The 27,525-nt window shown below is 50.6% G+C and overlaps 1 protein-coding gene across 14 annotated transcripts in view; it reads left to right on the top strand.

The window, feature by feature from the left end:
- Positions 1 to 27,525, top strand: part of DYSF (dysferlin) — a 203,115-nt gene that overhangs the window by 61,332 nt on the left and 114,258 nt on the right. For 8 of the 14 annotated variants that reach the window (XM_021699074.1, XM_021699070.1, XM_021699065.1 and 5 more), the window contains 9 exons: positions 424 to 527; positions 7,628 to 7,696; positions 7,827 to 7,870; positions 11,334 to 11,416; positions 20,281 to 20,396; positions 20,923 to 21,036; positions 22,313 to 22,490; positions 23,076 to 23,200; positions 25,175 to 25,281. In XM_021699074.1, the coding sequence (XP_021554749.1) occupies positions 424 to 527; positions 7,628 to 7,696; positions 7,827 to 7,870; positions 11,334 to 11,416; positions 20,281 to 20,396; positions 20,923 to 21,036; positions 22,313 to 22,490; positions 23,076 to 23,200; positions 25,175 to 25,281 (940 nt within the window). Of the gene's footprint in view, positions 1 to 423; positions 528 to 7,627; positions 7,697 to 7,826; positions 7,871 to 11,333; positions 11,417 to 18,555; positions 18,598 to 20,280; positions 20,397 to 20,922; positions 21,037 to 22,312; positions 22,491 to 23,075; positions 23,201 to 25,174; positions 25,282 to 27,525 lie in introns of all 14 variants that reach the window. The other 6 variants (XM_021699072.1, XM_021699068.1, XM_021699063.1 and 3 more) reach the window with 1 other exon arrangement.

The raw sequence follows: 27,525 nt of genomic DNA, 5'->3' as shown, positions 1-27,525 counted from the left end.
AACCCCAAACAAACCAGAATTGACTTATTGGTTCACATCAGGTCAATCACTGTGCTAATGGACATAAAGGAAATGTCAAATAGGCATCAATAATGGGATATTATTATAACACCTTCCAGTTCTTTTCTGGATTGTTAACTGCCCTTAGTGATGTAGATTGCTAATCAAATCCATCAATCCATCAGTCATCTGGTGGATCTGTTCGGAAACCCATTGAGAGCAGGGGTCAGTGAACAAAGCTGTTTGGGCAGGGTAAAGGAGCAGGGCATGCCCTCAGGGGCTCTGTTCTGGGAGTCCCCAGGCTGAGGGGATGCCACAACGTCTCTCTCAGGGAGTCCTAAGACTCTCTGGAGACAGGTAGGTGGAAAGTGAGGTTTTGGAGGTTGGACAGCAGGTAAGCACTGACCAGCGTGTTCTCCCTAGTGGATGATGCCGTGATGGACAATGTGAAGCAGATCTTTGGCTTTGACAGTAACAAGAAGAACTTGGTGGATCCCTTCATGGAAGTCAGCTTTGCGGGGAAAATGGTAAGGAGTAAGGAAGCAGGAGGATTCTCTCGGGAGGGTGACTGCTGGGTGTCCCCGTGGATGGGTGCTGAGCGGAGTAAAGGACAATGTGAGGCGCACACAGGCAGCCCTTGGTGCGGCCTATCAGAAGGTGCACCTGGGGTGGGGCCTGATTGGGGGACGCATGGTGAGACACTCACCCAGGCCTGGCTCTTCGGATGTGCTTGGGGTATCTGGGACAGACACATAGGTGAGGACAGACAGTGGATAGAAAGAAGAGTGTTTGGGGGAAAATTAAGCACTAGCGTGAAAACCAGATGTGAAGGCATAAAGATAGGGAAACTTTAAAAAAGTGATAGAAACATAATGATTATTTTTAAAAAGTTGTGGCAGGAATTGAGTGGATAAAGTCCACTCCGTGGGAGCCCTGGGGATGACTCATACCTCTCTTCCTTGCAGCCCGCCTTTCTGCCCAGAGGGAGGGCTGTTGCTGTGGCTTCTGTGGGCCCCCTCCCTCCAGCCCCCCAGGCAGGCAGGCCCTCCCCAGCCTCCTCTGCCTGCCCAACAGGCTCTCCTTGGCTTCAGGCTTTAGCCTTACCTCTCCGCAGAGGACTCCCACAGCTGTTTCACTCCGAACCCCCTTCAGCCCCAGACCTCCCCGCCCCCCCGCCTCCGCACATCTCTGTCTGCTGTCCCTTGGGTCCTGTAGAAGACTCATCTGCCCCACCTGCCCCACTTCCAGGAGCCTCCATCCTAACCAGGTGCCACAGTCAAAGGCAGAAAACGTGGGCCTGCCTCGATTCTTCCCACTCTTTTGACCTCCTTACATCAAACATGCCACCCCTGCTTTTGATTTCAAACATGTCTCAAGGCCCTCCCCTCCCCTCCGCCCACTGTCATCTCTTCCCAAGACCTCACAGCAGCCTTGGGTTCATTCTCTTCTTTGGGTTGTCCCCATAAAAGGCCCCAGAATAATTAGCCTAAAACAACTCTGTACAATGAAGTTCAAACCGCATAATCCGGCCGAAGTCAGCTCTTACAGAATTTGTGCGAGTGAGAAAATGGCGCCCCCTGCCGGGAACACGCAGCTCTGCAGCCCCGGCTTGGAGCGCTGGGTTGGGCGGGGTTTCAGCCGCGGGGGCTCCCTCCCCGCACCCCTGTGTGCGTACAAACTGCACAGCTCACAGGGCGGCCTTGTGTCCTCTCGTCTGCCCTGCCTCTTCTTTCCCTTCGCGGTCACCCCTCCAGCCTTTGCCCGTGCCTGTGCCCTTCCTGCCCCCTCCCCGAAAAGTCCAGCATCTTTCGGCGTCTGGCTTGCCTACCCCCGCGGGTCTGAGGCACTAGTGCAGTTCTTGGCGCTCCACCGTGCCCTAGGCCCTCTTTTAGCCGGTTTTCCATTCCATTCCGGTACTTGTTAGCATCTGTTTCTCCGACTTGTGGGCAAGAACCCCGTCTTAGTTAGTCCATAACCTCAAAGCAGAGACTGTGGTGGAAATGGTGGGAAAATGACAGATCAGGTGGGCGCAGACTGCCTCCCCCTCTTCCCGCCGCTCCCAGAACCCCCCCGGGGGGTGCCTCTGAGATGTGTCTGACCGCAGGGAGTTGCCAAAGGTGGGATCAGGGCCCTCTGAGGTTGTGCCAACCTTGCGGAGAGCGCCACCTGCCACAGAACCAGGGCTGGGAGAGTTGAGTCAGATGGCTTGGAGGTTGACAGGAAAATTGGAACTGGTCAGGGCAGAAGGGCTGAGAACCTGAGCTGGGTGGCTGGAGGGTGGGCGCCCCAGGCCGGCTTCCCCTTCGCTCCCCCACAGGTGTTACAGGACAATTGGAGAGAAGTTTTAAAAATTTGCAGTAAACACTAAAAGCTGAGGGTGTGATGGAGGTGGTGTGGGTTCCCATTCATATAGCACTTTGCAATTTTCCTTTCAGTTAATCTTTTCTTAGATTCATTTTGAAAAGGAGGGGCGTCTACCAGCCCATCCCACCAACAGAGGCAGGCCCTGAGGTGGGGGTGGGGTGGGGTGAGGGAGAGCGGGGTGTCCTCTCTGATGCCCAGACTCACTCCCCACCTTTTGTTTTTTTTTTTGCGTCTTTTATTACTGATGCACATGTTTACTAATCCATTTTGAAAATTACAGAAAAAAGTAAATAAAATTACCCATAATGCATCATACCAAGTTTGTTTTTTGGTGCCATTCTTTCCAGTTTTCCCCCTATGTATAGATAATAGACATTTTTTATGACTCTTCATTTTGAATATTTTAAAATATCAAGAAAAGTTAGAGGAGTTTTTCAATGAACACCCCACCCACTGGAATGACCTCCACTTAGATGAAGTGCAACTGCTAACGTTTTATTGCATTTATTTTCTATATATAGATACTTTTTTTTTCCTGCCTGAATCATTTGAAACCTAGTTGCAGACTTTATTCCTAAAGGCTTCAGCACAGATCCCAAGAAGAAGAAAATTCTTTGTAACTACAGTAACATTATCACATCTATGAGATTAACAGTCATTCCCTAATATTAGCAGATTCTGGCTCATATAAATTTTCTCTGATTATCCCCAAAATGTCCTTTGGAGATGGCTTAATTTTGTGCTGATCTAAGACCCAACTAGAATTCATGCTGTGCATTTGGTCCTTATGCCTCTTTAGTCTCTTCTGTAACAGCCCCTCCTGACCTTTCCCACCCACCCCAACAATTGTTCTCACCCCTTGACTTTTGAAGAGCCCAGACCATTTGTCCACGTTCTGGATTTGTTGGATTGTTTCCTTCTGGTGTTGTTTACCTTGCTTCTCTGGCCCCTGCATTTCTTATAAACTGGAAATTAGTTCTCGAGACTAGATTCCCTTCAGATTCAGTATTTCAGCAAGAATGTGTCGTAGGTGATGTTGTGTGCGCCATATTGCATCACAACAGGAAACAGAGTGAGATTGTCCCATCACTGGTGATGACTATCTGATCATTTGCTTAAGATGGTGTCTCCAGATCTCTCTCTTGTCAAACTACATGCTCCCTTTTGTACTTTGCAAGTCATCTGTGGGCGATATCTTGGCACTGTGTGTATATCCTGTTATATACACTGTGTGTATATCAGCAACTTCTTACCTAATGATCTATGCAGCCATTGACCTCCTTTCCTGAATAAGTCATTTACTTGGGGTTGCAAAGTGGTGATTTTCTCATTATCATTCCTTCTCTCTTCATAAGTTGGTGTTTTTCTGGAAAGAAGAGCTTTCCTCTCCCTTAGTGCCTTTGACTATTACTATGGAACTCAATACTTTTTATTAATTTCTTGTGTTAAAAATCAGTCATTACTGTGTTGGATGTATGAACTGGCCTGACGTTGGCCATTGGGAGCCCCTTCAAGCTGGCTCCTCCCTCCCAAGCCTAACGCAGGGTCTCAGTGAAAATGTATGTGGTAGAGGTAACTTGGATCTTAAACTCTCTCACATTGAGGTGTAAATGCTCACTGTGGGTCCTCACTCAAGTGCAGGTCCTCACCCACATGTGAGGTCCTTACCCAAGTGCAGTGTTAGTTTGGGCTTGGACTTGGGGTCTGGTGCCCCATATCTAGCCTCAGGAGGGATTGTAACAGAAGGAATGAAGGCAAGAAGGACATGGGAAGGTGTGGCTGGACAGGCTTATGGGACACTTCTTCCCAAGAGTGGGATTAATTTCCCAATTTGACAGGTAGGGAAAGTCATGTCTCAAGATTGTTTTCATTTTTTGTTTCACATTCCCCAAAATGGTAGGGTGTTTTGATGGTGGGGAGAACCAACACGGACCTGCCTTCAAATTTAATGGCTTTTCTGGAAGCCGAGTCTCAGAGCTCCAGCGCTCCTGGCTGCTCCTGGGTCCTTGAAGGCACCTTGATCTCCCAAGGTCTTCTGTTCTGAGATGCCCTTGGCTGGCCCCAGGGTTTTTTTTAGGTAGGTCAAAATGTCTGTGGAAGGTGATGGAGTTAGGGGACCTGGCCAAAGCAAAGGATTATATAAAGCTGATTGGTGACTGGGCTTCTGCAAGAAGCTACACCCCCCTACTTTCCCTTCTGAAAGCTTCAGCCTGTTGGACTTCCCTGATGGTCCCTGGATCTTTGTGTCACCCTCTCTCTCCTCCAGCTACCCTTACTGCCTATCTCATTCTGCCTGTCCCTCTCCCTCAGCCCGCCCGCGTGTCACTTTTTCTCATTATAACCTAATCTGGAGTCCTGGGGTTTTGTCCTCTGTGTTCCCATCCACACTAGCCTGGCCCTCATTGCACTTCCTTCCATGGACACTTGGTGGCACTATTATCCAAGATGTGAACCATACCTGATTAAACACACACCCACCCACCCACCTTGGTGAGAAGGAAAGGAGAGGTACTTGGGGAGCAGGGTGAGAGACTTTGAAACAACTTTCTTTCTGAATGCAAGAAGGAAACCTATTAATTATAAAAAAATAGAAAAAAAGAAAATCAAGGAAAATTAAAAAAAACTAACCATATTTCTGTACCCCACATCACTCTGGAGATAACCGTTAACATTTGTGTGTATTTCTTAGTAGTATGTTTTTCTCTCTACTGCTTCCATTCCCAACCCTCCCTTCTCCCCTACTGGAAAAAAAATTAGATTCAGATTAAGTTGGTTTTCATTATTCGTGGATTCCATATTTGCAAATTCACCTACTCGCTAAAATTTATTTGTAATCCTAAAATTAATGCCCATGGGGCTTTCATGATGATTTGCGGACTGTGCGGAATGACTGACACACGTTGCCACTGAGTTGGAACAGCATGAGTCTGCCTTTTTGTTCCAGTTGTCATCCTGTAAAGAAGCGTCCTTTTCTTGGTCTACCTGGTGTCATGTTCGTCACATTTTGGTGCTTTTTATGTGATATTGCTGTTCAAAATGCCCCCCTAGAGTGTGCCAAAGGGCTGTCTGGTGTTTCTGTGTGCAAAAAGGCTGGGGATGTGCCTTAGGAGAAGATATGTTAGATAAGCTTCATTCAGGCATGAGTTATAGTGCTGCTAACCGAGAGTTCAGTGTTAATGAATCAACAGTATATATTAAATAAGATATCCTTGAATAGAAACACACATGACACAATGTTATGTATTGATTAGTTGATGAAAATGTTGTGACAGAGGCTGGTAGGAACCTAAACCTGAAATCCCCCCAGAGCAATGGTTAATATTCAGGAATTCAGTGTTCTTGGTGATTTATAGAATGTGTAACTACCATCAAGAATCAACTGTACCTCTTCAGTCTGATAAACCGTTTTTATAGGCCCATATTTTCATAGGTTATTGAGCAGCCTTTGAAATAAATTTTTGAGGTACAGCATGATGACTTGACTTACAGATTGCAAAATGATTATAAGTTTAGTTAACATTGATCATCTCATATAGATAAAAAAAGGAAGAAAAAATGTTTTTTCCTTGTGATGAGAACTCCTAGGAGCTACTGTCTTAACAGCTTCCAAATATACCATACATACTCTACCATATAGTCATCATGTGTACATTACATCCCCAGGACTTACCTTTTTCAATTAATAATATAACTTGGAAACTGTTTCCTATCCTAGAGCAGTCCTCATTCTTTTTAGAGCTGCACTGTGTGGCTGGACCATCATTTATTCAATCTGTCCTCCATTGGTGGACACGTGGGTTGTTCCATATCCTTGATAGTTCAAGCCACGCTGCAGTGAATGACCTTGTTACATGTCATTCTGCACAGATGAGAGTATTTCTGTAGGATAAATGTCTAGAGGTGGAACTGGTGGGTCAAAGGGTTTTTGCATTTGCAATTTGGAGAGATAGTGGCCAGTTGCCGTCTGGAGGGTCGAGCTATTTTTTTCTCCCACCAGCAAAATATGAGCATGCAGTTTCGCCCTAGTCTTGCCAGCAGAGGGCTGTCAGATTTTAGAGAATTTTATGAATCTGATGGGTGAGAAATGGTATCTTCATTTTATTTGTGTTTCTTTTCTTATGAGGGAGGTTGAGCATCTTTTTATGTGCCTTCAACCCTTTGGATTTTCATTCACTCTCTGCCCATTGTCCCTCTCTTCTGTCCTTACTCCTTTCTTTGCTGGCACAAGGAGCAAATCCTGGCATCCTTCCTTGCCCCCAGCCTTTGCCTGGGCTCTTCTCACAGGGAGGTGAAGGGTGGGGACAGGGGCTGGCATTGGGTGGACCAGGGATGGAGACAAAGTCCTGGCCCCTCATGGAGGCTGCAACCTCATTTGATGGAGTAACTGAAGCCCCTGATCAGATGCTCATTAAATGAGATAATGCACGTAAATGCTGAGCACAATGCAGGACTCATAGTACATGCTCTGAAAAAGGCTGCAGGACGTGCAAACCTACCATCTATGAATCTGAAATAGAGTCTTTACCTGCTGTTCCTGTGAGGGTACACGATGCCCTGGAGCTGGCTAAGGGGCATGGTTCCAAGCATAGGTAGGGCACACAAGCCACTGGTTTAGATCTAGTTTCCACCTCTGCTGGGTTTCTTGATTGTGGAAAGCCCAGTCTTAAGAGCAGGGCTGATCTGAGGCAGACTGTGGTTTATGGGGTTTGTATATTCACTGAATTCTCCTCTCATTCTCAGATGCTGGTGGCTGGCCCCCAAGCCCTGGCCCTCCCGCTACCATTTCCCTTTCTCCTCCCCCCACCTCTAATCTCCTAGGGCTCACAGTCTTCCAAAGGGGCAGGTGGTCTGGGCTGACTGGTAGAGGTTAGTGCCTCAGGCTGTAGGACCCCTGGGAAAGCCAGTCTGGACTCAGGGCCCCCACACTAAAGTCATGTCCATATGGGAGGTGAGGGGGGAGGATTTCCAGCCAGAGGTAGGAGATAAGCGTAGAAGGGCTGTGGAATTCAGGCAGTCTATCCCCCCCCACCCCCCCCCCCCCCACACTCCCTTGCTACCCCACCCCATACCCTCCAGCTCTGGGTCTGATTTACCATTGAGCTTTGTCTCTGCAATCCCCTGTGTCTGAGCCTTCAAGGCCCCCAGGCTCTTCTGCCCAGCCTGAAGGGTGGCCAACATGGCAGAGAACAGCCTCCAGCTGGTGAGGTTGTCCCCAAGGGAGTCCATAGTCCCCTCCTGTCCACCTGTCCCTTGTGTCTTCTAGCTCTGCAGCAAGATCCTGGAGAAGACAGCCAACCCTCAGTGGAACCAGAGCATCACGCTGCCTGCCATGGTGAGCCTTGCCCCCTCGGGCCCATTCCAGGAGGCCCTGGGCTCCTAGCCTCCCCAGCATCCTGCCCATTTCCTGGGCTTCCCCTTCTTTGAAAAGACCCTACCCCAACATGTCTCTCTTCCCTCTTCAGTTTCCCTCCATGTGTGAAAAAATGAGGATTCGCGTCATGGACTGGTGAGTGCTGAGTCTTGGAGTCTTTGGAGGCGGCTATCTTCAGGGGTCACTGGGTTCTTCAGTTATCCTCAGTTCAGAGCATGTAGTGGGAGAGTGTTTCAGGTGAGGGAGTATCCTCTGCTGGGAGGCCAGAAAAGGAGAGGGCGTGGGCCGTTCTTGGGAAGCTTACTCACAGCCCTGCTCCAAGGCACAGGAGGGCCTCCAGCTGGGTACCTGAGATACCTTAGGGCGGGGGGTGCCAGGAAGGCTTCCTGGAGGAGGTGGGGTTTTGATAAGTCCAGGGTGAGGCCACTCCAGTGAGGAGAGGATCATAAGCAAAGGCAAAGAAGCTGGAAGGAGTAGAGCTTCTGGGAGAATGGGCTGTGACCCCCCCCCCCCCCACCGCCCACCCCTTGTGTTGCTAGCATGAAATGGTGTGGGACCACTGCAGGCTTGGAACAGGTGAGGGCAAGAGCCACATGGACATCTTAGAAAAGTGCTCTAACACTTGCTGAGCACCTACTGTGTGCCAGGCCCCGTGCCCAGCAAGTATTTCACATGCATGATGTCATGTGATCCTCAGCTCGACTCCTGGCTACTTTATAGTTGAGGGAGTGATCTGTCTGAAGGGACAACTGGGAAGCAGCTGAGGCCAGGATCGAACTCAAGCCTGCTGCTCCCAGAGCCTGTGCTCTTCACCACTGGGCTGTCCGCTTCCCACTACGTTAAGGTGTGTGATCTCTCTCACACCTGGAGGGCTGTTAGGGCTCCCACGCATGAGCTCTAGGACCTTCCATACATCAGGCTTTCCAAAAAGAGAGTTGTCCTTTCTCTGCCCCCAAAAAGTCTTGGCCTTGCGGTTCCCAGCGTGTTCTCCTTTGGTCTCTGGCCATGGCACCCCCAGCCAGGAGGGTAATGAGAGACCAGGGAAAACCCCCAGGCCACAGAGCCATTAAAGTGTGCGCCAGCTCCCCAGGCCGAGAGAAAACAGATTGTGGGAATTAGAGAGGAAAGCTGCAGCCAGGAGGGCCAGGAGGGAGAGGCCTCTAGGGCCCTGACCGCAGGTATGTTCCGTGGGCCAGTGGGCTGGGGAGAGCCTGCGTCCCCAGAACCCCCTCTGCATCTCAGCTCTCGGGGTGTGTGTACCCCTGAGTGTGCCGTGTGGATGGGGGCTGATTGGCTGTCGGCGAGTCTGTGTCCGTGCGTGTGGACTCCTGGGTGCTCACGTGCACACGGGGGTGGTTGCCTTGCGTGTGGCGGCTGGGCCTTGCCCGGGGCCGTGTGAGCTGTGTCAAAGGCATGAGCATACTGTACAATCCGAACACATTACGGAATCTGGTGGTTGCCTCTCTGGTTTGGGTTGAAGTGGCATTTTTATTGTGAGTCTATTTTCAGACTTGCTGTATTTTCCAAAAGCAACCCCAAGCCCCAAAACCCAACTCTTGGCCAAAAAAGCGTTCTGCTGCTGCAAGTGCCCATCCAGAAAAGTGCTTCCCCCCACTCCCCCAGAAAACTCAGATAAACTTTTGTTATTACCTGAATCCTGGAAATATGATATGGTCCACATGGCCTTTTCCCTGTAACTTAATCTTCCCTTCGATTCTTTAATATTTGCTTTTTTGTTAAGAAACAGAAACCCAAAAAGCTACTCCCACCCTCATGAAAACAGAATCTCTCTCCTCCCTTTTTCTTGCCTTTCTCGCAGGGTTCAGATGAGACCAGAGGTGAGAAGTCCCATTCTTCTCCAAGTGCCACTCTTTTCCGGGGGTGGGTCGTGAAGGTAGTAGCTTCCCAGTGCCGTCAGCTGCCAGTTATCTGGTGTTGATGAGCTCACTGTTGAGTGTTTCAGGAAATTTTTATTTTCCAGAGCTTCTTAACATCATTCATCAGGAAAATGGATGAAAATCTCTGCTGACAATGCACTCTTCCTAGTTAGTCCCTGCCCCGATGAAACACTTTAAAATCAGAGCTTAATCACCTCCCTGGGAAGTACAGAGAGGAAGGGAGGAAGCGGCAAAGATCAGGCATCTGATGGGTATAGGATTGAAGAGGAAAACAAAGCAACCTTGCCCAAGTGTGTCTTTCACAATGGGGCTTGGGTGTGTTGTCGCCCGAAGCATGCCTGTGACCAAGGTACTCACAGGAGGGACAGAGAGCCTACAGGGCTCCGAGGAAGATGGAGCTGGGGAAATTTCAAGGCAGGAGATGGGTCTGGCCCAGTCCAGCATTTCTCAGCTTAGCCCTATGATATTTTGGGCCAGAGAATTTTTTGCTGGGGGAGACTGTCCTGTGCATTGTAGGATGTTTAGCAGCAACCGTGGCGTCTCTCAACTGCCCCCCACCCCCATTCAAAACTGTCTCCAGACATTGCCAAAAGTCCCTGGGGGTCGAAATCGCTGGATTGAGAACTCTTGCACTAGCCTGACAGGAAGCAGCGACTGAAGCCCTGTTTCCCATGTCAGGCGTAGCTGACTCAAACCCTGGTTTTGCCATCTCATCATCTGAAATGAGGCTAATGGTAGTACCTGCCTCATAGGGCCGAGGGAGGCTTAGAGCTAATTCATGTGATGATCTTAGCACATCGCTTGGCTTTCAGTAGGTGCTCAATAAATGCCAGCTGTTCTCTGTATTATTGACTCGGAGGGAGGGGCTGCGTGGGACACTGTTGGCTAATGGGCTCATCCGTGACAGTCGGGCTGCTTGAACTCCTACCCACAGTCCCCTATGCTGGTTGGGGAGGGGAGAAGCCTTCCTCCTGGGAAGCCTGACAGGGACAGGCCCCCGTGTCGTATACAGGAACAGCATGTGCCATGGCAGGAGCACTGGACCAGGAGTCAGGACCCCAGAGTTTCAGTTCTGGCTCTGCCTTGGGCAAGGACCTTCCATTTCTGAGCCTAAACTTGCTCATCTGTGGAATGGAGAGGTTAATAAAAGTAGCCATTCCTCAAGGCTCCTGAGAGGGTCCCTTGAGATAAAGGAGGTTACAAGTGCTTCGTCTCATATAAAGTCAGATACAAGGCACAATTGTGCATTAGCTAATATAAGCTAATTTAAGACTGTGGCCTTAGACATAGTTTCTTCCCGGTTGCCTGGTTTTCTCCTGGTCTGGATATTTCTTGAGGTTCTGGAACTTGGCTCTGTGTGGGTCTGGGAGTCTGGCTCTCTGAGCAGCCTCCTGTTCTCTCACCCGGCCTCCTGCCTCTGGCCTCTTTCCTTTCAACCTGCCGATGTCTCCCCAGACATCCAGGCTGGCAGCCCAGTGTTGGTTGGCTGATGGGTTGCTGGTGGTTGGCCAGATGGACGAGTTCCCTCCAGAGGAGTCTTGGGCAATGCTTTCTTTCCAGTCTCTTCTTCCCTCAGTAACATACCCAGTGTGAAGACTGGCACCCCTAAAGATGTATAACTGAGGTCCTCTCCTCCCTGAGTGGGCTGTGGCCTGCAGTCCTTCTCCTGTGTTCAGGCCCCCTTTGCCCCCTTATTCTAGGGACCGCCTCACCCACAATGACATCGTGGCCACCACCCACCTGAGTATGTCAAAAATCTCTGCCCCTGGAGGAGAAATAGAAGGTAAGTTCCCCCCCACCGTGCTCTCCCCTGACGCACCCCTACCTGTCTTACATCCCTAGTTTTGAGAGTTCAGAAAAGGGCATATTAATTATAAGGCCATCGCAGCCCATTTTCCGTGAAGAAGGGCTATGGCCAATTTGAAAAATGGGCTTACAGACATTTCGGATTCTCTACACCTTGGCTGGGGGGATACGCCGCTGACTGGTATAGAGAGGATCATTCAGTCCTGCGGATAACATCAGTGGCTGTACCAGGTTCTGTGCCATGGTGGACTGTGCTCCAGCAGCTTCTATTTTGAAATAGCTTTCATTGGTCAGTTAAAAAGGAGGTCATGACCATTTTGTAAAATTTTAAAGATACTGAAGAAGAATATAAAACTTACCCATAAAAATTCCTCATCTGCTTACCCCCCCAGACAAGAGCTGATGAGTAATATTCTGGGAGTTTTTCGTGTGTATGTATGTATATGTACACATACACATGTGTGTGCATTAAAAAGTATTCTGAAACAATTGTTTTGAAAATTGCTTTTTGTCACTCGGCAATACAACAGATTTTATTCATGTTATTAAATATTCTTCTACAATATAATTTTAAATGACTACACATATTCCATTGTGTGAATGTACCATAATCCACGTTAACCAGTTAATGATGAATACTCGGGTGCTTTCTAATTTTTCTACGTTATAAAGAACTAACTTTTAAGGAATATTTTTGTAGCTGAATCTTTATGCAATTCACGATTTTTTTTTTGAATGAATACTTAGAAGTGGAATTGCTGTATCAAAGGATTTGTACATTTTAAAGTGACTTGTATATATCAAAATCGCCCTTCGAAAAGATTGGACTAATGTACACTCTGGTCACTCACATGAGCTTCTTTTGCTGTACCTTCACCAACACAGGGTAAAATAATATTAAAAAGAACTTTGTTAATTTGATGGGTGAATTTCATTGTTGCCTTAATTTTCATTTCATCAGTAGCTGCTAAAGTTGATGAATGCAATTTAAAAAATACTTTAATAATTAATTTATATTTACATATTATATATTTATATACTTTATATTTATTCTGTTATAAATTGCCTGTTCATTGTCTTGGCCCATATTTCTGATCATATGTTTGTCTTTTTCTCATTGTTTTGTAAGAGTTCTGTATATATATGGATGTTAACTTTCCCCTGTCATGTAAGTGGTAAATAATTCTTGTCTGTTTTATTTTACCATTTAATAGAATTTGGTGTATAGAAATTTAAAATTTTTATGTAGCCAAATCTGTTAACCTTTTCCTTAGCCAATAAGGCAAGGATCTAACATTACTTTATTCACAGTTGTTCTTTGTGAATAACACCAACAGTGTATATTGAATAATCTTTCCCCTATATTTTGAAATGCCACCTTTATCCCCTACTGAATTCCTAAATATGTTCTTGGGCCTGTTTCTTGATTCTCTATTATCTTTAATTGGTATGTCTGGTTGCTATTTCTTAGGTTTTGGTATCTGGGTAATGCTGGCTCTGTAAAATTAATTGGAAAGATTTAAAGTCTTTTCTAACATCTGGAGCAGTTTATATAACATAAGAACATAGTCTTTTGAGGGTTTGAAAGAATTCACCCATAAAACCAGATGGGCTGGGTGCCCTTTTTAGTGGGTATAGCACTAACTCTTTAAAAACTTTTCAGTTTCTCCTGTGATCACTGTTATTTTTAGTTTGTTACTTTTATGATAGTCACTTTTAATAATTTATATCTTCCTAGAAGAGTATTCACTATGCTGAGCTCCTCTAATTTATTTATATAGTTGTTGTAGAGAGCTGTCTTTTATAATTTAAACAATTCTCTCTACCTGTGGTATTTTCCCCGTTTCTTATTTTTAATGATATGTGTTTGAGTTTTCTTTCTTTTTTTTCTTGATTAGCCTTGTTACAAGCCCCCTCCCCCCGCCAGCGCCGCCACACATACACACTTTGTTGGACTTTTCAAAGAATCAACTTTTGGATTTATTTATCAATTCTAATATTTTTTTCTTAATTTTCTAATTTTTTCTTTTCTTATTTTTTGTTCTGTCATCTTTTTACTCTTATCTTTAACTCTTTTCAACTTATTTTGTTGTTTCCTTTTAAGACTTTCTAATTAACTTCTTGTGCTTATTTTCAAAATCTCTTATCTAAACAATGATATGGTTTCCTCCCTATAGGTCATGCTTTTGGCCTTCAGCAAACCCCAGGGTTATATTTAACTCTCTTTTTAATTTTCTTTACATTTAAATATTTAGTCTATTTTGAATTTATGTAGGTGCACTTTCCGAAAGCAGATTTGATTTTTTTTGTAGGTAGTCTACCTTTTTCTAACTAGATGTTGCTTGTAGGAATGCATTTTTTTTTTCCTTATGGTTAAATTACTCTGATGTATCTAGGGGCAGGACTCTTTTCATTGAATTTTGAGACATGGAGAATTCTTTAAATCTGAGTTGAGGAATAATTTATTCCAACATGGGAACATGAGCAGTTGAAGGCAGGGTGGGGTAGGGATAAGAGGAGCTCTGGAAGCAGGCAGCTTGGGTCCCAATTCTGCTTCTTTGTAGCTGAGTGAGTCACTTCTCTCCTCTCACCAGTCCTGGCCTCATAAGGTTGTTGTAAAGATCCAGTGAGATTTTAAATGTAACATTCTTAGAGTGTCTGGTACGCATGAAACCCTAAAGTAATGTTTGCTGTGTAGTATCATTATTATTGGCTTTCTGCATCACTAATCTGATTTTTTTCCCTGTACTAGTTCTCCTGCCTGCTTTCCATGTGGCTTAAAATTGGCCCTTGCATTTTTAGTTTCTCGTCCTGCCTTCTTTTCCCTCTGTCATTCCTTTGATATTTCCATTTTCTTTCTTGTCTGTTCTCTCCCAGAAGTTTTACTTTGTTCCACAAAAGTTATGTCTTCTTGCACTCTGTTGAGAATTCCAAATCACTTCCTGAGACTTTCAGGTAAATGTTCTCTGGAATCGTGCAGATGCTGCTACACCATCTTGGTTGGCACTCTGTGAATCTTCCTTTCTCCTTTATTCACTCTCTAGCAAGACGTGGTTGGTGTTGGTCTCTTTCTACAGACAGGTGCATTGTTCTCTGTCCATCCATCTTGACAAATCTTTACCTGGAGCACAGGGGAATGTGCCCAGTTTCTGGAAGACTCCACCTCGTGCTCTTGAAGTTGAGCAATCCCTTCTTCTAGGTCCTCTGAAACATTAAAAAACCCCACCTTTTAATTATAGGAAATTGAGACACACATGAAAATACAGAATTGTGCAGTGGAATTCCAGGTGTCCTCACTCAGCTTTAATATCTCGCTGCGCTCGGCCGTTCTGACTTCATTGTTGATACTTTTAATCGGTGGAATACACAGAAACTGCCTTCCATAGGGCACTGCTAGGAAGGCCCCTCCTGCCCCTGCCCCTCCCCCTCCCAACTGGGAACAATTATCCCAGGATGCAGTCCCCCGTCTCTGGTGCTGTTCAGATAATTTCTGGGAATGGCTATTTTGGATGGACAGGTAGAAAGATTTGAGATGGGAGGCAGTGCGTCATGAGGATGGGGTGGGAGAGGGGACATTCTGGACCCTTTGCAGATCAAAACTCCTGGTATGGAAGGAACCTTCTCCAGTTTTCCCATTGGTGCTGTCCCCCACCCTTAGAATCCAGGGGCGGACCCTGGTAGAAGCACAAAGTGCCCTTCTGACTGTTCTCCAACGGCTACTATTTCATGAGGCTACAGCTGTGCCTGCCATCAGCTGTCGGAGGGAGAGTTTAGATCCCTGTCTCCCCATCAGTCTTCATTACTGTTGGTGATGTTGGCCTGCATCTTTTTCAGGGTCCCTGTGAAGGTTTTAATGGGAATGTGAGGAAGATGTTTATTTGGCCACTAGATGGCGCTCAGGTCATGGGCAACCCCGTGTGGTTCAGGGAGGCCTTGGAAGGTGGGTTCCTCCTCTCCCACAGATTGTTTTGGGAATAAAGGAGAATCTTCTTGCAACGATGGCCAGTCAGTTTTAAATGTGTTGTTAAATAGCTTGATCTCTGAAACAATACAAGAGTGTAACTTCTTGCTCAAAATAGAGCCGGGCCTCATGACGCCTCTGACATGCATCCCCTTCTGAGATGCTGCAGAGTAGTGTTTGCCTTGCTCCCTGCTCAGCTTCTCCCATTTGTCCCAAGGCCATCTCAGGACGGGTCACTCCGACTTTCTTTTCAACTGTTTGCATTTTTCCTTCACATGAGGGGGATCCAGCCCACCTGGGCAACACACGACACTGTTTTCCCACAGCTCCCAAAAGCCCCAACTCGACCAAACTGTAAAAACCAGTTGTTTCTCTATATTCCCCCACCTCCTGGTTCACCAGAATATTTGGCCCAACCAGGAGTTTTTGTTTTCATGTTTTTGTTTTTCTTTCCAGCGGGGACGGGACCTAACAGTAGCCTCTTAGGCACGTCTGCCCACAAGTTTGCCTGGGCACACTTAAGTATTCCTTGGACCCTGTACCCCAAAGCATTTAGTAAAAATTTTGTTTTCTAAAAAGGAGTGATTTCCTTAGAAGCTGCAGTTCTTTCAAAAGGTAACGGGCACATGAGACCCATGAAATGACACAGATTCTTTTATAACTCTATACATATGGAAATCATACTGCAAAGATGGCACTGGTAGCCTACAGTTTTTTCTAAGAAACCCAGAGTTTTTTGTTTTTGTGTGTGTGTGGTGTTTTTTTGTTTTTTTGTTTTTTTTGGTCTTTGGAGCATTGATGATGATTTCCCAGCAGTTCTCGGCCTCTCCTCCTGCCTGGCACCAGCTTGTGTCAGGCCGCCAAGCTGTGAGCATGGGAGATGTGCTGAGGGAGCGAGCTGGTGGAGCTGATGGCAGGTAACAGCCTCAGCTTCTCCAGAAGGAGACGTGGGTGTCTGTGGACACTGCAGGGCTGTGATGTGTGGCTCACGGGGCCAGGAGAGCCTGCTCCTGGTCTTCTCTGGCTTTCCCCCGGGGGAGGGAGTTAGGTTTGTTGGCTCAGGCCACAAAACTGGGAATATTCCTCCATGTTCTGGGGCTTCTACAGCCCTGGTTCTCTGGGCTTGGGGAAAACACAGCAGGACACTTGTGTTTTGGCAGAGGGTGATGAGGACTGAATGGTGGCTTTGAGTGAGGGAGCTTCATCAGTCACTTTGCCCTTGACTTTATGAGCTGTCTGCAGACACAGAGGAGAGAACCTGAGATGATCCTCAGTACCCCGGAGACCTGTGACCCTACCCCCAAATTAGGAATCATTGGTCAAAGCTGTCAGCAGGGCCATGTCTTACTCAGTGCCCAGCACTGTGCCTGATTAGGTTTGTTGAATGAGTGGATGGATGAATGAAGAAATGAAGGAATTCATGAGAGGCGCCCCTGGGAAGTAGGCTGGTCGGCAGCCACCCGCTTGGTCCTCCTGGACCCCAGAGGCGTGTGTTGGTCAGATGGCTGGCGGGGTTCTGGGGACATCTGTGTCTAGGCTGGGCACCGGTTTACAGCCAGGATTCGGAGTTGGCCTCTGCAGGAAGCACATGGTGGTCAGAGCTGTGACCTCGGCCTCATTAGCCTGCGATAACTGGCCAGGTCTGTTTGTAATCATTTGGAAGGAGCTTAAAATGGAATCTGTTTCCTTCCGGTGGGCCCTGGTTGCTACTCTCCTCGGCACTGCAGCTGTGCCCATGTCGGTCCTCTCCCTGTGGCTAAAAGCTCCCCTGTGACCAGAGGCCTGGCTCCCACACCGATGAAAACCTAGTCCTGTGGATATGAAAACGGCTATGAATTATGGTTTCTGCAGCTCTAGCCGCATTCCTCGCTGAGGCCTGGCCACTGAGAGCTGTGGGGCTGGGTCCCAGGGCCTGGGCCCCCTGCAGCTGGACCTTGCCCTCCTGCTGCCTTCTGCACTAGTGGGGTCAGCCCTGGCCTCGTATCTGGACTTCCATGTTCCCCTTCTCTCTCGTCTTCACTCTCTGTCTGTGTGTCTCTTACTCAGTCTTCCTTCACACTGTTTTGCTCAACTCTTGGCTCTTGGCTCTTAATTATAGTCATGGAGCTATGGGGAAATAGTCATAGATATATATTTTTGGGGAGGAGACAAGCAGATAAAGATGACCAATGAATGAAAATAATCAAAGATTTTACCAGCCATATCAACAGGCTGGGTCATGATCAGCTGGTTGGAGGAGGAGACAGGGAGGGTCAGAATGCAGGAAGAGGCTGAAATCAGAGAGGACCATGGAAGGAGAGTGAAGGGTGCCCACTCCCTGTGGGCTGTTTTAGATCTGCCTAAAAGTGAGGGATGGATTCCAAGAGCCCAGAAGGGTGCTAGAGCATCTCCTTCCTTGCTTCTCTCATTTTTTGCTTCTCCTTCCTTGCTTCTCTCATTTCCAGACACCCCTTACCAGCATTTAGGGGCACGTCCAAGTGTGTAGAATCTTCAGCTAATGGGCAGTGTCTGGCACTGTGCTTCCCTTGAAGTGGAAGATGCCTGAAGCCAGATCCCAGTGCCTGCCGTTGTGAAAATGCAACATGGTGTCCTCAGCGGCAATCCTGAAAGTAGCCACTAGATGGGGATGTTGTACCTTGAAATGCCCTTGCTCCGTGAACTTGGTCCCAAGTGTCAACCTGCTTGTTGGGTGGAGTGCTGGGTGTGCCTCGCTACCTGTTCCTGTTTCAACTCCCACCCTTTCTTTGTATCTGTTTCCCTCACTTATTTGGCTATAATATAGAAAAAAAAGCACAATTTCTTTTCTGTGTTATTATCTGAATATACTGAGTCCAGTTTCAGGTCCCATTTTCAATTGGCAAGCAGAGCACAGACATAGGTAGGCAGACGCGGTGGGGAGGGACCTCAGGGCTCACCCTGGCACTAAGGGCTGTGTCTGGCTGGGGGAGGGAGGTGGCGCGGTGATGACTTTGTTTGTGATAAACTCACACCTGGGCTGGGGGTGGGGCCTCGGGCCACATCTGTTTCCCCCACGGGGGCTGTCTGTCTTTCCATCTGTCTGTCTGCCAGTTCTCCATCCACACGCCTGTTCACGTAACCAGTCCTCCTCTCAGTCATGTCCATCCTAACCCCTTTTCCATTTCTTTACGCTTCAGAGGAGCCTGCAGGTGTGGCCAAGCCTTCTCCCGCCATGGACTGTATGTGCTTCCCCCCTCCCCGGGGATGGCAAGGGGGGTGGGCCTTGGGGTTTTCGCTGGAGGGGAGAGGGTGCTGGTTTCTGGGAAGTTTTTGATTTGCCTGAGGTGGGGCTGAGATTCACCACCTCGGTCCCTGAGCTTACCTTTGGCTGTTACCTCTCCGCAGGTTGAATATGAAAATCGCTTGGAATGCTTTAAAGACAATTCCCCTCCCAGCCCCCCCCCCCCCCGCTCCTTCCCTCCCCCCAACCCTTTCCTGAACCTGCTGGGCTCCAGCTCAGGCTCAAATGAGTCCACTCTCTCAGGCAGGGAGCGGTGGGGTGGGGGCCTGGGCAAGGCATCTTGGGAATCAGGAGGAGGCCAGGGTGACTGGAAAACTCTTGAAGTTCACAAGGTAAATCATAATGGAGATGATTAGTACAAATAATTAGTAAAGCCCATGTTAGTTTCCTCTGCCTGGGCCTCCCACCTCTGTCCCAAATGCCAGAGCCCTGTGTGTGCTGGGGTCTAGGGGGAGAGCCTGGACGGTGGCTGGGCGACCGGCTCTGTGGGGAGGCACGCTCCTATGCTCTGGTCGGCAGTATCTATTTCTCCAGCCCTGTTCCTGCCCACCCCGCATCACCCCAGGGTCTTGGCACGCGGCGGGACTCGGAGTTCACAGCTCCTGTCCTTAGGTCTGGCTCAAGCATTTCCTTGCTGAGGCCATTTATTCTGTGCCTACCTTGCCCCATCCTTGCTCCTATGGATTGGATCATCCCAGATGATTCCTGCTCGTGGGCCCTCTTCCTATTTGTGGCATTCTGGAAACAGCCTCTCCCCCTGACTTCCTCTGGAAGAGACACCCTGGCTTTTTGGGGTTCTCAGAGTATGTCCAGTGAAGTCCTGTCCTAGGAAACTTGGCCATTGGCTGGAAAATCATGACGTAACAACAGAGGGCCTCTGAAAAGGAGGGAAGTGATGTAGAGAGAAGACTTCCCTCATCATTGGTGGGATTCTCCTTTTCACTCTCCTCCAACCTGTTCCACTGAAAGGTGGTTCTTTGCACAATGTGGGGAGGGAGTCAGAATGCTGGCATGAGTCAGGGCTGTTAGGTAATCTGTCTCGACTTCATAATGACATGGGGGCAAGGGGGACATGTGCCCGGGGGTGGGGGGTTTGCCTTGTGGGTTGGGACATCTAACCAGGTCCCTGCCCTGGCTCCCCGGGGGGGTGGCTTCTCTGGTCACCAAACTCTGGGGCCTCCTTTGTTCCCCCCCACACTCCTGTGCAGGAGGAGTGGGGATGCAGGACAGGGTGCAGCCTGAGAGGGGCAGGACAATGGAGGGCCCTGAGCCCCAGCTTTGCATGCTGGCTAAGTGCATGGGCTTTGAGGTCAGAGCATTTTGGGTGATGCCACTTTGTAGTGAAGTGTTCCTTTGCATCTCTGAGCCTCAGTTTTCTCATCTGTAAAATGAGATAATAAAAGTAATAAGGATCTCCATGTCCCAGCAGAGTGGTGAGGATTAAGGGGCCTATGGGAGACAATGGTCAGTGTCACCATTCTTTATGCACTTGTGGGCGCTGCATCCCATGCGTGTTCAGGGAACTGAGGGCCAGGGATGGGCTCAGGCCTGAAGCTGGCTGGGTTGAGCACTAGAAGGCTCCATGGAGCTGGCTCCTCTGACCCCCACCTGTGTCTCCCAGTGGACGACCACCTGGGCTTCCTCCCTACCTTCGGGCCCTGCTATGTCAACCTCTACGGCAGCCCTAGGGAGTTCACCGGCTTCCCGGACCCCTATGCGGAACTCAACACAGGCAAGGTGAGCCCACCAGCATCCCCGCACACCCAGATCCCCGGGCCTGTGTGCAGGGCCCTTCCAGCCTGGGTAGCATCTGCTCTGGTCCAGACTCCAAGGAGCTTGGAGCTGATGGAGCTTGAGTGGGCCCATGGCCAGACAGCCCCCACCTCAGAGAAAGCCTCCTTCTGCCTGGCCCTCTCCTGGCCCCTTCTTCCTTCTCACTCCCCTCCCCTTTGCTTCTCCTTCAGGGCCAGCCTGACCCCCTTGCCCCCTCATTTTCCTGGCCCCTGAGGGACCCAGGTCTCATCTGTGTCAGGTTTCATCTCTTCTCTGGCTGGGTTGGAGTCTGATACTGATCATCTGGGTGGCTTGTCATGTCCCCTGAACTGTCTGGGCCACTGTTTCCTTATCTGCAGAGTGATGGGGATAGACCAGGACCCTCCTGGTTGCCTGAGGGAGGAGCAACTTCAGGGCCAGATCAGGTCCCTTTCCTTCTTCTCCTCCTCTCCATCCCCTCTGCTCCTGGTGACCCAACCTCCCCTCTTAGGGAGAAGGCGTGGCCTACCGAGGTCGGCTTCTGCTCTCCCTGGAGACCAAGCTGGTGGAGCACAGCGAGCAAAAGGTGGAGGACCTCCCTGCGGATGACATCCTTCGGGTGGAGGTGAGGGGTGTGGCTCTGGAAGGGGTGAAGGAGGTGGCAGCCAAAAGGGGCTGGTTCCTAGTGTCATGGTGGAGGAGGGCTCAGCTCCACCCACGGTCTGTGCCTTCACCCTTCTGGGCCTTAGTGCCTCGGCTGTGACATACCAGTAACCCCATGGCTACCCTGTCTCCCTGAGGAATGTTCAGAGGCTCAAAGAAAATAAATGAAACTATTTTACAAGCCTAGAACTTGATGCAGAGTGAGAGGTCTATTTTATAACAATAACATAGGAACAGCTCACACTTATCAATCACTCACCATATGTCAGATGCTTTGCTAGTGACACTTGATGTCGAGGAGTCCTTCCAGCACCTGTGAGGTGGTTGCTTTTAGTATCTCCGTTTTACAGATGAGGACACTGAGGCTTAAATGTACCAGAGCAGCAAGTGCAAGAGCCGAGCCTTGTGCCCAGGAGGTGGCTGGATGGGGTCTGTGTGGTGGGTTAAGCTCTCAGACTCTAGCCAAAAAGCGCTGGTTTGAATCCTGGCTTGATCACTTACCGGCTCTAGCACTTTCCTTATCAATGAAGCAGGGGTAGTAAGTATACTTACCTCCTAAGATTGTTGTGGGAATTACATTAATTCAAAGCTGTACGCAACGAGCAGTCAATAAGCGTTAGCTGTTATTACTATTTCACATCATTCCACAACCCGGTTGTGTTAACCCTTTTCTCTCTGCCTTCCATGAAGGGGATCGCAAAGTCATCTCGATTCAGACCCGGCTGTGTGATCGAGAGCCTGCCATGTCCTCAGCCGTGTGCCTGATGCCCAGAGGGGACATTCCTCCCCCCGCACGTGGCAGCTTGTGTCTACCGCAGAGCTGGGTGGCGTGCTGGGGACCCCGAGTGGCACGGGGTGGGAGCTCTGGGCAGCGGCATGCCGTTTAGAGCCTTTGGCCCCTTTTGAATGGCAGATGCAGGAGACCAGGCTTCCCCTGGGGGTGGGGAGGGGGGCGGGCGGTGCCATGGCTGCTGGTTTGGATTAAGGAGCAGCATGACCTTGGAGGAGCAGACCTTATTAGAGGAACATGGCCAAACACACAGGCCTGGAATGAGTTTGTTCAGTTAGTAACCAAATCTGGGCACTGTTGCTTCGCTGGACCATTCACCACCCATCCGTCCAGCCAGGATTTATTGGGCGCCAGTCACGGCCGGGGCCTGCCAGACATGTGACCCCTCCCCACCCCAGTGTCTTCCTTCCTCCTCCCGTGACCCAGCAGCTGCCCTTTCTGCCCCCAGAAATATCTCCGGAGGCGCAAGTACTCCCTCTTTGCCGCCTTCTACTCGGCCTCCATGCTCCAGGATGTGGACGATGCCATCCAGTTCGAGGTCAGCATTGGGAACTACGGCAACAAGTTTGACACGACGTGCCTGCCACTGGCTTCCACCACCCAGTACAGCCGGGCAGTCTTTGATGGTGAGGCTGGGGGCTGTGTGCCTGGCTGGGACCTGGACCACAGAGCAGGGGCCCGACCCGGAATCCTTTTTCTCCTGCAGAGCTAGCTGCCGGAGGCCCACCCGAAGTCCCTCCCGGCCCAGGAAAACCTGTTTGGGCTGACTCCCTGCTCTGTCCTCCCCCCCCCCCCGTGCCCCCCCCCCCTCCCCGCTCCCCCCCCGGTGGGTCTCTGCTGCCAGGACCACAGATTGGGCTCCCAAAACAGGCTGTGGTCGGGAAAAATCCTGACCTAGGGCCATAGCTGATTTCATGGTGGCTATTTGGAGTCGCGTAGAGATTTTGGAGAGTTGGGTTTCCCAGGGTCCTTCTAGCAATCCCTCTGTTTGCATGTGCTCAAGAGCCCTCATGAGAGCACCAGCTGTTCGTTCAACAGACGGAGGGAGCTCAGGCAACCTGGTTGGCCACTGGGGAATATGGGCCGTTCGTGTATGTCTCAGGGGGTTCTTAGCGGGAGGGAGCAAGTGTCTGAATCTGTCCCGCCCTTGGGCCCCTTCCCGCCCACCCCTGCACTCCTGGCTCAGGACCAGGTCCTTCGTGTCCTTCCAGGGTGCCACTACTATTACTTGCCCTGGGGCAACGTGAAGCCCGTGGTGGTACTGTCATCCTACTGGGAGGACATCAGCCACAGAGTTGAGGCTCAGAACCAGCTGCTCAGGATCGCAGATCGGCTGGTGAGTGGAAGCTGCCTCACCCCTGCACACCCCCTGTGCTGCACCCTGCCCCCAGAGGTGTCCGTGGACCAGGCCCCCAGGAGTGACGCACTTACACATAGCTGTGCCTGCAGACTCTCACGGCGCCTGGGGCCTTTGTGTCCTGACTGTGGCTTGCTGGGTTGGTGATCTTGTCCTGCTAGCGGGAAGGGAGGAGAGGGAGTGCGAATGATCTGGGGGCCCAGTGAGGTAGGAGACAGTGCAGAGAAGGAGCTGAGAGGAAGCAAGCTGGAGCCACGGGCAGAGCCTGGCACCCATTCGTGCATGCATGCGTTCGTGCATCAGATGCCTTTGCCTCCTGCCACACGCCAGGGTTTGTGCTGGAGCTTTATAGCCACACGGGGGACTTGGACAAGGAGCTGCCCTGCCTTTAGGAGTCAGTCTAGTGAAGGCAAGCGCAGGTTCACCCACACCTCTCATGCAGGGGTTCCAAACCCAAGTGCAGGTGACACTCCTGGAGTGCCACGAGGAAGGATGGGCACTCAGAGGAGGGAGAGGGCCAAGGAGCGTCAGGAGGGCATTGTGGAGGCAGCGAGGAGATGGGAGGCAGGAGCCCTGTTAGGGTGCCATGGCAGTGGTCTGGGAGCAGTGACAAGCCCTGGGCGGGAGGGGACCTCGGGGACAAAGCTGCAGGGCTGGGGCTAGAAGGACTTGGTGGCCGGGGAGTTGGGAAGACAGGGAGAAGCACAGTGTACGAGGTCAGGCAGGGAATTGTGCTTTGGAGGTGACCAGGGAGTCCCCTGGGGGTTCCCCATGGATGCTGAGACCTGGGGGCCCGGCGCTCGGCCAGAGAGTGGAGGAGAACGAAGTGGACAGAGGTGTATAGACCAAGGGCGGGTAGCTGGTGATCCTCGGGGTGACCCTGGGCTGTGTCTGTGTGTTTCTGACACGGAACCCGGGGGAGGCAGGTGTGGCTGTGCTGTGGGAGCAAGCCAGGAGCAGTGGGGTGGTGGGAAGGCGTTGCAGAGGCTCAGGTGTGTGTTGGTGGGTGCGGAGGTGAGCACAGCCAGGAGCACAGGGGAGCGGAAGGGGAGGATGGTGGTCTTGGAGGGGCGGGGAAGGGATGCCGGCCTATGCGAAGGCGTGGTGGACAGCCTTCCTGAGACTGGCAGCTCTTGGGGAGGGAGGAGAGCAGCCAGCACCCAGGTTCTGGAGGACTTGGAGTCCTTGCTGTACAAGTCCAGACTCGGGCTTCTGGGGTGGCCATTCTCTGACAGGATGCTCCCTGAGGGCCGGGAACTGTGTTCTTCCCAAGGCCTGTCATCAGAATGGCACATGCGCAGGGAGGCCGATGGGTGGGGAGGGGACCTGAGGGGCCTGAGTGGCAAGCCCTTGACCGGACAGGTTTTCTGTGAGGGCTCCCCCAGCTCAGGGCTGAGCTCAGGAGACGGCTGCTGAGGGGCTCCAACAGGAGACAGATGTGACCTGGGAGTGACTGGGCCACGAGTTTGGAGAGGGAACTCTCTGTTATTGGAGGTGGTCTGAGTGTTCCTGAAGGAAGGAGGGGATCGAACCTGCTTGGGCAGGATGATTTGGGAGGGATAGAACATTTCAGGTGGGGACTGGTGTGGGCTCAGATGGCCCCTCACCTGTGAGATGGCAGACCTGTTGGAGGGGCTCTGGGAGGAGTGTGGAATGCAGCAGAGTTGTGTGGGAGCCTGCACACAGCATCACGTCCTTGTGACCAGGCCTGCGGTTTGAGTCCCAGGCTTGGGAATTTGGATCTGTTTGGGGTGGGGAGCCTTGAAAGGTTCTCAAGGTGAGACAGATCTTGGTCTGTTGCATCTGGGCTCTGCCTTCTCTGTTCTCACTGTTCTCTCCTTTGGTTCAGGGCGTCAGGTTCAGATTTCGGTGGCAGGGCCTAGGGGTTGGGAGTCTGTTGTATACCTTCAACCCCGCAGGGGATGGTCCAACCCTTGCCTGCCTGTTCCACAGGAAGCTGGCCTGGAGCAAGTCCACTTGGCCATGAAGGCACAGTGCAGCCCCGAGGACGTGGACTCCCTGGTGGCTCAGCTGATGGATGAGCTCATCTCAGACTGCAGGTAGGGGGTGCCTGGCACCCACATGCCCTCCTCTCCTGGCTCAGCGAGGCCCTTTCCCTGGGAGTGTTCGTGTGTGGCAGTGAGCGGCGGCACGTCTCCCCAGCCACGCTTGGCCAGCAGTCCAGCCCGTGCTGAGTCCAAAGGTGGTGGAGCCAGTGAGGGGAGTTGAAAAGGTGACATTTAGAGCAGGTCATAAATCTCCCTGCAGCAGCGGCAGCTGTGGGCCTGGGGCAGCCCGGCTCACCTGAATGGGGAGCATTGTGTCTCTGATCCCCGACCTCTTAGTTCCCTGATGGAATCTCCAGGAGGGGCTGGCTGGTGGGGGTGACGGTGCCCCTCCTCCCCAAGGCCATGTCGGGGACCATGGCTTCCACTTAGCCTTCTATCGACTTCAGGAAAAGAGGGCTCTGGGGGTGATGGGGAATGGGGGTGCTCAGAGGCCCAGTGGAAGGGGAGGCATCTCGGCATCTCCTCCCCTGCTGGGCGATTTGGGGCTCACCACCCACCTGCTCTGAGCCTTGCTTTCCTCATCTTCAACTTCACGTTAAGAATAACTGCTTATGATAGCACATAAGCAAAATGCCTAGCTCTTTAGGAAGAGTATGTAATAGATGGGGACTATAGTTACTATTAGGAAGAAATGTCAGAAGACTTAGGTTCTTGTCCCTTTAACCAGCATTGTGGCTTTGGGCAGCTTCACTTCTCTGGATCTCAGTTTTCTCAGCTGTGAAATGTACTTAATGATATATAGTTGCTTTTCTACTGTCTGTGGGTTAAGGGTAAATGTATGAAAGTGTATTCTAGGCTCCCCTCAATCTTATCATCCCACCTTCTGCTGAGTGTCCGAGAAGTGCCTTCACACTCTGCCTGATGCAGAGCCCCTTCTTGTCCTTTGTACCCCAGCTGGGAAGTGCATCTTTATCAAACAAAACATTACCCCAAAGAGCCCTACCCTCAGGGGTGGAATTCCAGACAGGTCATTCACGCATTCCCCAAACCTTCGCGGAGATTAAAGCATGTTGACAAGGCTGCAGCTACAGCCCCTCTAGAGGTGACAGGTGCAAAAGTGAGCAAACGAAGCAGAGTGTGTTGGGGAGTTAGAGGTGTGTGCTGCAAGAGCTCAGAGCAGATGCCATCATGCTCAGACTCAATTCAGGGGAGCTTCCTGGAGTGGGGGATGCTCCTTATGTGAACTCTGAAGGAGGAGTAGGAACCAGCCTTTGCAGCGGGGACTGCCCAGGCAGAGGTGCGAAGCCTGAAATGCCTGCCCCCTCCATGGGTTGGCAGGGGGAGAGGAAGCCCAAATGGGATAGATAGGCCTGAGGGGTCTGCTAAGGTGAGCTCAGCCCTGGGAGGCTTGGCGGGGGGCATGGGGATCCCCGTGGTTCAGATGCTTGTCCTGGTTGCAGAGTGAGGGATGGGTTGGTGGTGCTGCTGGTGAGGGGATTTTGGACAAAGGTGTTACCTAAGCCAGGGACATGGGGAGGGCTGGGGGCCGAGAGAGGCAGAGGGCAGTCAGGACTCTTTAGGGGGCATCATAATGATCACAGTCTCATAACGAACACTTCCTGTGTGAGATGCTATTTATGAGCACTTTATATGTATGACCTAATCATAAGCACCTTATGAGCTAGGAAATAGAGAGATCCACATTTTATAGACGAGAAAACTGAGGCACGGAGAGGTTAATTAACTTGCTCAGATTCACTTTTCTATAAGTGGCTGAGTCTGTTGGCTGTATCACTTTCTAATGAACAGGACTGGCTGGTGGGTTGGATGGGGGCGCCCAAGGAAGGTGCAGAATGATCCTCCAGTTCTGGCCAGAGCAGCTGGGTGGCTAGCAGGGCCATTCTCAGGGGATCAGTGGGAGAAGAGCAGCTTTTGGGGAAGACGAGGAGCTTAGGACTGGCCGTGTTGGTGGGAGGTACCTGAGGGCATCTGTGGTCTGGAGGTTGGAGGACAGAGTGAGGCTGGAGGGGCACACAGGGGTGCAGTCAACGTGGGGAGGGGCTCAGAGTGACTCGCCGTGTATCACTGGCCTGGCCTGACAGCCTGGGTATGGAGGGTGGGTTATAACCACAGCACCGCTCATGACTCATGTGTTATGTGGACCTTGGCAGGTAGTCAGGTGCATGAAGCATCTGAGACGGGTGGGACCCAAGTCCTGGGCTGCCCTCACTGCCCCTCTCAGGGCTCTGTTCTCAGAGGATTCAGCTAAACACACTTCTGCTAAAGCCTGGTCCC

The sequence above is a fragment of the Neomonachus schauinslandi genome, chromosome 10, assembly GCF_002201575.2.
Source record: "Neomonachus schauinslandi chromosome 10, ASM220157v2, whole genome shotgun sequence".
In the NCBI taxonomy this organism is placed as follows: domain Eukaryota; kingdom Metazoa; phylum Chordata; class Mammalia; order Carnivora; family Phocidae; genus Neomonachus; species Neomonachus schauinslandi.
Note: the sequence above shows the minus strand (reverse complement) of the source record. Positions and strands in the feature narration are given on the sequence as shown.